This window comes from Otolemur garnettii, unplaced genomic scaffold, assembly GCF_000181295.1.
Source record: "Otolemur garnettii isolate 467f Iridium unplaced genomic scaffold, OtoGar3 scaffold00015, whole genome shotgun sequence".
NCBI lineage: Eukaryota > Metazoa > Chordata > Mammalia > Primates > Galagidae > Otolemur > Otolemur garnettii.
The window spans coordinates 1245201-1254736 of NW_003852410.1; the positions used below are offsets into that span (position 1 = coordinate 1245201).

A 9536-nucleotide genomic window follows, 5' to 3' on the forward strand; every position below is an offset into this window, starting at 1 on the left:
TGGGAGGCTGAGGCAGAAAGATCACTTGAGGCCAGGAGTTTGACATTAGCCTAAGCAAGAGCTAGACCCAGTCTCTACAAAAAATAAAATTAGCCAGGTGTGGTGGCACATACCTATAGTCCCAGTTATTCAGGAGACTGAAGCAGGAGGATCACTTGAGTCCAGGACTTAGAGATTACAGTGAGTTGTGATAGTGCCACTGCACTCTGCACTCTTGCCTGGGCAATCGAGTAAGACCCTGTCTCAGGAAAAAAAAATTCAATAAAATTAAAAATGTGGCTAGTCACTTTTTTTTTTTTTTTTTTTTTAGAGACAGAGTCTCACTTTATAACCCTTGGTAGAGTGCCGTGGCACCATCATACAGCTCACAGCAACCTCCAACTCCTGGGCTTAGGTGATTCTCTTGCCTCAGCCTCCTGAGTAGCTGGGGCCACTGGTGCCCCCACAACGCCCAGCTATTTTTTTGTTGCCGTTTGGCTGGGGCCGGGTTTGAACCCACCACCTTTGGTATATGGGGCCAGCACCCTATTCACTGAGCCACAGACGCCACCCGCTAGCCACATTTCTAGTCCCTAGTAGCCACTTGAGCTAGTAGCTATGGTATTAAGAATACAAACACAGAATATTTCTATCACCACAGAAAGTTCTTTTGGCCATTGGGAAGTCTCAGGGAGGGGTTCAGTTGCTCAAGGACCCAGGGGAGAAAGCAGGCTCAGACCAGGCTTCCTGCTTATTAGGGCTCTGGACCAGAGGTGAGGGAACGGGCCCTAGAAGTGTGAGGTGGCGTGACTCACCTCCTGCCAGTGCAAAGTGGACTCTGCCCCTGGGGACAGGAATGAACCAGGCAGGGCCTCTTCAGCCCCGACTTGGAACCCCTGTTCAGTGTGACCAGAGCCAGGGACAGAGAAACATGGAGTGAGTGAGGCTGGGCCGGGAGGATCAGCTGCTGAGTGGGGCTGAGCCTCAGTGCTGGGGTAGGGTGGGGGTCTTCAGTGTGGTCACAGCGTACATGGGGCTGGGCAGGGGAAAGTCTGGAGGATGTGTGTGTGTGTGTTGGGATAGGACACCAGGGTACAGGCTTGTTGGATGGGGGTTGGGTTGCCCTGTGACCATTGATGAGGGAAGGGAACCCTCTCATCCATCTGAGGAGCTGTTTCTGCTTCCTTCCCAGGTCCAAGATAGTCCAGCTGACGAGGATGGAATATGCCATGAAGTCCCTCAGCCTTCTCTACCCCAAGTCCCTCTCCAGGTGAGGAGAGCCCAAGGGCAGAAGGGAAGGGGAGCCACCTGTGAGCTGTAGGCCAGAACTTCTCACACTTCAATGGGTACATAAGTCACGTCAGGATTTTGTTCTAATGTGTATTCTGATTCAGGAGGTCTGCCCTGGGACCTGAGATTTTGTACGTCCAACAGGCCCCCAGGGATATTAATGCTGTCACCTCCATCACCGCCATACACTGAGTAGAAACAGACAGCACTACACTTAGTTCTTTGATTCCTGATCCTATTTAAGCCCCATAGTAACTTTGAGCTGTGGAGATTATGATACCAAATTAATTGATGAGAAAAATGAGGCACAGAGTGGGTGTTCTTAATCACCTAGCAAATCCATAGCAGAGCTAAGGTTCAAACCTGGGCCTGCCTGACCCCCAAATCCAGGTTCTCACCACTTTTTTGCTTCTACATTGTGTATCTCAGAGTTCAAAAATACCTTACATCAGGCGTCCTCAAACTATGGCCCGTGGGCCACATGCAGCCCACCTAGGACATTTATCCGGCCCGCCGGGTGTTTTTGCCACCGATGACTGTCCTGCTTAGCAGCAGACTCATCCCGGGGCCCGCAGTTCGGCCCTCCAGCGGTCTGAGGGACAGTGAACTGGCCCTCTGTTTAAAATGTTTGAGGACCCCTGCTTTACATTGACTGCAGGCTTCCCGACTGCGTCCCACTTTACAGATGAGTGGTAGTAATGGGGAGAAAGTGGGGTGGGTCTTTATCACCTCGATACTTACTCCTCGTGGTCCAAGAACCAGCAGCATCAACATCACCTGGAAACTTGTTAGTCACATAGAATCTTAGGTTTCACCCAGACCTACCAAATCAGAATCTGCCTTTAAACAAGATCCCCAGGTGACTAGGATGTCCATCAAAGTTTGAGACGCTCTGGCAGGATTTTGGGTAGCATTATTTGGGTGTGGGAGGAGGGCTGGGATGAGCCCAGTCTGGAAGGGCAGGGGAGTGGTTACCCTGGCAGGACGAAGGCTGGAGCTGCAGGCAGCTCATCCTGATGTTTTACCCATGCCCAGGCATGTGGCAGTGAGCACGTCGGTGGTGACCCAGCAGCTGCTGTCAGAGCCCACCCAGGAAACCCCCAGGGCCCAGCCCTACCGAGTAAGCACCGCAGACCGGAGTGTGCGCAAGGGCGTCACAGCACACAGTCTTGAGGACCTGCTCCACAAGGTGAGACGGCCCAGGCTCTGCAAAGCCCAACCACTGGGGCCTTGGCTGAGAGCTGCTCTGCTGGCAGCCTCTGGCCTCCAGGTCAGGAGCTGAGATTCCGCAAGAATGGAGGTCAGGGATTAGAAGGGGAAAGAGTTTCCATTCTGATGCCAGTGACAGTGGAATGATAGTGCCTGGCTGGAGAGCTGTCCAGTTGCTTAATGATGTCTGTCTGGTAATGGGGGAGGGTGGTACTTTGCAATCCTACAATATCAGTAAGTCAGTGGTATTTTCAGGGCACATTTTTCTTTTCTTTCTTTCTTTGTTATTGAAACAGAGTCTTACTTGGTCACCCTCAGTAGACTGCTGTGGCATCTTAGCTGATAGCAACCTTAAACTCTTGGGTTCAAGCGATCCTCTTGCCTCAGCCTCCCAAATAGCTGGGACTACAGGCATTTGCCACAATGCCTGGCTATTTTTCAGAGATGTGGGTCTCGCTCTTCCTCAGGCTGGTCTTGAACTCGTGAGCTCAGGCAATCCACCCTCTTTGGCTTCCCAAGTGCTGGAATTATAGTTGTGAGCCACCGCACCCAGTCAGGGCACATTTTTCTTAATGGAAAATCATTCGGTTTCCCTTTTCCAGTAGTTCTTAAAAAGTGCTAGGATTAGGCTCGGCGCCTATAGCTCAACCGGCTAAGGCGCCAGCCACGTACACCTAAGGTGGCGGGTTCGAATCCCCAGCCCGGACCCGCCAAACAACAATGATGGCTGCAACCAAAAAATAGCCGGGCGTTGTGGCGGGCGCCTGTGGTCCCAGCTACTTGGGAGGCGGAGGCAGGAGACTCGCTTGAGCCCAGGAGTTGGAGGTTGCTGTGAGCTGTAATGCCATGGCACTCTACCCAGGGGGACAGCTTGAGGCTCTGTCTCAAAAAAAAAAAAAAAAAAAAAAAAAAGTGCTAGGATTACAGGTGTGAGCCACTACACCTCGCCCATTGAAGGCTTTGTTAATAACTATGGATGACTTTCTTCTATTAATCGGCAAGCATCCAAAGGAAGGGTGAGACCCATGGATTTTTCTTTTTAGAGGTGTTTCAGGAGATTCTTTTTTTAAAAACAGTTTCATTATGTCGCCCTCTGGAGAGTGCTGTGAGCTATGACGACAGCTCACAGTAACCTCAACCTCTTGGGCTTAAGCGATTCTCTTGCCTCAGCCTCCCAAGTATCTGGGACTACAGGCACCTGCCACAGTGCCTAACCATTTTTTTGTTGTAGTTGTCATTGTTATTTAGTAAGCCCAGCCCTTTTGTATATGGATGGTGCCCTAACCACTGACCTATGGGTGCTGAGCCAGGAGATTCTCTCTCTCTTTTTTTTTTTGTAGAGACAGAGTCACTTTCTTGCCCTCAGTAGAGTGCAATGCCATCACAGCTCACAGCAACCTCCAGCTTTTGGGCTTAGGCGATTCTCTTGCCTCAGCCTCCCAAGTAGCTGGGACTACAGGTGCCCACCACAGTGCCTGGCTATTTTGTTGTTGCAGTTTGGCTGGGGCCAGGTTCGAACCCATCACCCTCAGTATATGGGGCCAGCGCCCTACTCACTGAGCCGCAGGTGCCACCCTGAGCCAGGAGATTCTTATAGTCACCGAGTTTGGGGAACTCCCATCTCCAAGGAATGCAAGGAGGACCAACAGTGAAACTCTCTTTTTCAAGATGGTAGAGAGGTCAGAGGTGAATCTCACTGATAGATCATAGAGGACTCTGCCCATCTAGACTTCTTTTCCAAGTTTGGCAAAGGATGGAGCAGAGAGATTGAAGGAGAGAGCCTAAGGTGATGTGGTTGTCAGGGACCAGAGTGTGAAGTCCCCTCTTGCCTATGGAAAAGAATGGTTGAGTTTTCCTTTAAAAGATAACAGAAAGCCGGTGTATAATAATGATGATGATTATAATTATCGAGATGAGGGTCTCACTATGTGGCCTAGGCTGGTTTTGAACTCCTGGCCTCAAGCAATCTTCCCACCTCAGCCTCCCAAAATTCTGGGACTACAGGTATGAGCCACTGTGCCCACCCTTAATAAACATTAAGCAATCCCAAACTAACAAAAATTGCAAGAACACTATAGTACAAAACTTTTCCTGACTCATTTGAGAGTAACTGACCAAACAGTGGCCTATTATTTGGGGATATTTGAGTGTGCGTTTTTTACAGACAGGAACAATAATACAAACATTAAAATCAGGAAACATATAATGTTACTTTGCTACATGTGAATGCTGAGACTCCATTCAAGCATTGCTAGTTCTAATAATATACTTTGTAGCAAAGGATCTAGGTCAGAATCAAATGTTTATTTAATAGTAAGTCTCTTTAGTCTCCTTCAATCTGGAACTGTTCCTTAATCTTTCCTTGACTTTCATGGCCTTGGCCATTTTAAAGCTTGTAAGCCATTTTATTTTGTTTACTATCCCTTAGCTTGGAAATATCTATTTGTTCAACTCAGGTTGCATATCTTGGTAAGAATGTGATAAATATAAGTTGTCATTGCAAAGTTACATACAAGTTTGACTTGTCACATTACTGTTTGTTTGATTTTTTGTTTTGTTTTGTTTTATTGAGACAGAGTCTGACTATGTCACCGTTGGTAGAGTGCTGTGGCATCACAGCTCATAGCAACCTCCAACTCTTGGGCTTAAGCGATTCTCTTGCCTCAGCCTCCTGAGTAGCTAGGACTACAGGCGCCCTCCACAATACCTGGCTATTTTTTGGTTGTAGTTGTCATTGTTTAGCTGGCCCAGCTGGGATGGAACCTGCCAACCTTGGTGTATATGGCTGGCACTGTAACCTCTGTGCTATGGGCGCCAAGCACTACTATTTTAATGGAATATAATAATGGTAACAGATTATTTATTGATGCTCAGATTGTTCCAGACTTGACTGATAGGACATCCATTCAACCTGCTTTCTATGTCTTTTTGCCATGTCCCCGTCATTGAGTGCTTTATTTCTGATGCAACAAGGTATGTTATAGGCTCATCTTGTACTTTCCCCGCCTAGTCCTTGACTTGGCCATTTATTTGCCTAAGGAGCTATGCTTCATTTTACCGGTGAATAATGGTAGTCAGAAACTAAGATCCTGGGATTGGGGCAGTGCCTGTGGCTTGAAAGGGTAGGGCGCCAGCCCCATATGCCGGAAGTGGCGGGTTCAAACCTAGCCCTGGCCAAAAACTGCAAAAAAAAAAAAAAAAAGATCCTGGAGATAAGTATTTGGGGGGGGGTATTGCTGATCTCAGACCCTTACTGAGGGGTCTTGAATTTTAAGCAACAAAATATGTTCCCTCATGAATCCAAGCAAGAAAAGTAAGGAAGTAAGGATTCTGCCATTCTAAGATAAGTAATGACATGGTTGTAAATGTCCTAAATAGTTTATTCTTATATATTATTAACTAAATGTAGCTATGTAGTATGTAGTCTGACAGCATTCTACAGCATGTCTTGAATCTCTTTCTATCTTAATCAATATAGCATAAAAATGGGCCAGGTACGGTGCCTCACACCTGTAATCGCAGCACTTGGGGGGCCAAGAAGGGTGGACTGCCTGAGCTCATGGGCTTGAGACCAACCTGAGTCACACTAAGACCTCATCTCTAAAAACAGCCAGGCTTTTGGGTGGCGCCTGTGGCTCAAAGGAGTAGGGCACTAGCCCCATATACCAGAGATGTCAGGTTCAAACCCAGCCCTGGCTAAAACCTGCAAAAAACAAATATATATAACCAGGTTTTGTGGCAAGCGCACTATAGTCTCAGCTACTTAGGAGGCTGAGGCAAGAGGATACCTTAGCCCAAGAATTTGAGGTTGCTGTGAGCTATGACGCCACAGCACTCTGCTGAGGGCAAGAAAGTGAGACTCTGTCTCAAAAAAAAAAGCATAAAAATGTAGTAATTGCTGGGTGGCACCTGTTACTCAATGAGTAGGGTGCTGGCCCCATATACCAAGGGTGGAGGGTTCAAACCTGGACCCTGGCCAAACTGCAGCAAAAAATAGCCAGGCGTTGTGGTGGGCACCTATAGTCCCAGCTACTTGGGAGGCTGAGGCAAGAGAATCACCTAAACCCAAGAACTAGAGGTTGCTGTGAGCTGTGATGCCACAGCACTCTACTGAAGGTGACAAAGTGAGACTCTGTCTCTAAATAAATAAATAAGTGTAGTAATTTCTGAATGTGGGCTATGTACTCTGCCTTTAAATCTTCTAATCACAACCTTAAGATAGTTGATAGCATTCCTGTTTTTCAGAGGCAGAGACCAAGTTTCTTCCCTGAAATTTAAACCCAGGCAGCCAGCCAGCCACGGTGGCTGACACCTGTAATCCTAGCATTCTGGGAGGCCAAGGCAGGTAGATTGCTTGTGCTCAAGAGTTTGAGACTAGCCTGAGCAAGAGCAATACACCATCTCTATTAAAAATAGAAAAACTGGCTCGGTGCCTGTGGCTCAAGCGGCTAAGGCGTCAGCCACGTACACCTAAGGTGGCAGGTTCGAATCCAGCCCGGACCCGCCAAACAACAATAATGGCTGCAACCAAAAAATAGCCGGGTGTTGTGGGGGGCGCCTGTGGCCCCAGCTATTTGGGAGGCGGAGGCAGGAGACTCGCTTGAGCCCAGGAGTTGGAGGTTGCTGTGAGTGTGAAGCCATAGCACTCTACCCAGGGGGACAGCTTGAGGCTCTGTCTCAAAAAAAAAAAAAAAAAATAGAAAAACTAGCTAGGTGTTGTGGCAGGCACCTATAGTTCCAGCTACTTGGGAGGCTGAGGCAAGAGGATGGCTTGAGCTGTGAGCTCTGATGGCATAGCACTCTATCCCGGGGCAACAGAGTGACACTTAATCTCGTAAAAGAAAAAAAAAGAAAACCCAGCCAGTCAACTCAAGGGTCTTTATACTTTTGCATTTAATCATCATAACACTCGAAGATTGTACTTGTCTCAACCTTTTTTTGATGATAAAACTAGTTCAGAGAAGTAAAATAAATTGAAATGGATGAAAGGCCTAAGTCTAAAGGCTAAAACTATACAACTCTTAGAAGAAGAAGATACTATCATGTAAGTCTTTGTGACCTTGGTTTCTTAGATATGACACCAAAGCATAGCAACCAGAGGAAAATTAACTGGACTTTGTCAACATTAAACACTTTTGCATATCAAAGGACACTATCAAATAAAGAAGATAATCCACGGAATGGGAGAATATATTTGGCAAGCATATATCTTATAAGGATCTAGTATCAAGAATATATAAAGAATTCTTACAACTCAACAATAAGAAGACAACCTAACTCTGGGAGGCAGAGGCAGGAAGATTGCTTGACAAGGTCAGGAGTTTGACACCAGCTTTAGCAAGAGGGAGACTCTGTCTCTACTAAAAATAGAAAAAAATAGCCAGGTGTGATGATATGTGCCTGTAGTCCCAACTACTCAGAAGGCTGAGACAAGAGACTCGCTTGAGCCCTGGAATTTAAGGTTGTAGTGAGCTATGATGACACCACTGCTCTCTAGCTGGGGTGACAGAGAAAGACTCTGTCTCAAAAAGACAACCCAATTAAAAATGGACAAAGTTCCAGCTTATTGTTCAAAGCTAAAAAATAAATATACTTAAAAATGAGCAAAGGATTTGAGTGCACGTTTCTCTAATGAAGATATGCAAATGGCCAATAAACACATGAAAAGATGCTCGATATCATTAGTCATTAGGGGACTGCAAATCAAAATCACTTCACAGGCTCAGCACCTGCAGCCTGTGAGGTGGTTAGGGCGCTGGCCACATGCACCGGGGCTGGTGGGTTCAAACCTAGCCTGGTCCTGCCAAACAACAATGACAACTGCAACAAAAAAATAGCCAGGTGTTGTGGCAGGCGCCTATAGTACCAGTTACTTGGGAAGCTGAGGCAAGAGAATCACTTAAAGCCCAAGTGTTGGAGGTTGCTGTGAGCTGTGGCACCACAGCACTCTACCAAGGGTGACCAAGTGAGACTCTGTCTCAAAAAAAAAAAAAAGTTAAATCGAGTTAATGTATGACTTAGCAATCCTCCTAGGAATATAACTCCTAGGAATGAAACCATTATGTCCACAGAAAAATGTGTACACCTAAGCTCATAGCACTATTCATAATAGTCAAAAATGGAACCAACCCAAGTGTTTATCCACTGATGAATGAATGTTTTCTCTCTCTTGTTTTTTTTGAGACAGAGTCTCACTTTGTGGCCCTTGGTAGAGCATTGTGGCATCCCAGCTCACAGCAACCTCAAATTCTTGGGTTCAGGCAATTTTCTTGCCTCAGCCCCCAGAGTAGCTGGGACTACAGGTGCCTGCCACATGGCTGGCTATTTTTTTTAGACAGAGTCTCACTATGTCGCCCTCAGTAGAGTGCAGTGGTTTCACAACTCACAGCAACTTCTAACTCTTGGGCTTAAGCAATTCTCTTGCCTCAGCCTCTTGAGTAGCTGGGACTACAGGCACCTGCCACAACGCTGAGCTATTTTTTTGTTGCAGTTGTCATTGTTATTTAGCAAGGTTCCAACCCACCAGCCTCAGTATACGTGGCTGGCACCCTAACCACTGAGTACAAGTGTCGAGTTGTTTGTTTGTTTGTTTTAGAGACAAGTTCTCTTCTCTGGCTCTGGCTGATGTCATACCCGTGAGCTTAGGCAATCCACTTGCTTCAGCCTCCCAGAGTGCTAGGATTACAGGTGTGAGTCATTGCGCCTGGCCTGATTAATTAATTTTTTTTTTTTTTGAGACAGTGTCTCACTATGTTGTCCTCAGTAGAGTGCCATAGCTTCACAGCTCACAGCAATCTCCAACTCTTGGGCTTTAAGCAATTCTCTTGCCTCAGCTTCCCAAGTAGCTAGGACTACAGGTGCCAGCCACAATGCCCAGCTAGATGAATTAATTTTTATTTTTATTTTATTTTATTTTATTTTTATTTTTATTTTTTTGAGACAGAGCCTCAAGCTGTCCCCCTGGGTAGAGTGCCCTGGCATCACAGTTCACAGCAACCTCCAACTCCTGGGCTCAAGCGAGTCTCCAGCCTCCACCTCCCAAGCAGCTGGGACCACAG

The 9536-nt window shown here is 46.7% G+C and overlaps 1 protein-coding gene across 1 annotated transcript in view; it reads left to right on the forward strand.

The window, feature by feature from the left end:
* The first annotated feature begins 883 nt into the window (after window positions 1–883).
* Window positions 884–9536, forward strand: part of CIDEC (cell death inducing DFFA like effector c) — a 15679-nt gene continuing 7026 nt past the window's right edge. The window contains exons 1-3 of the mRNA XM_012802519.2: window positions 884–915; window positions 1172–1249; window positions 2305–2458. Coding sequence (XP_012657973.2) covers window positions 911–915; window positions 1172–1249; window positions 2305–2458 — 237 coding nt within the window. The 5' untranslated portion in view covers window positions 884–910. The remainder of the gene's footprint in view (window positions 916–1171; window positions 1250–2304; window positions 2459–9536) is intronic.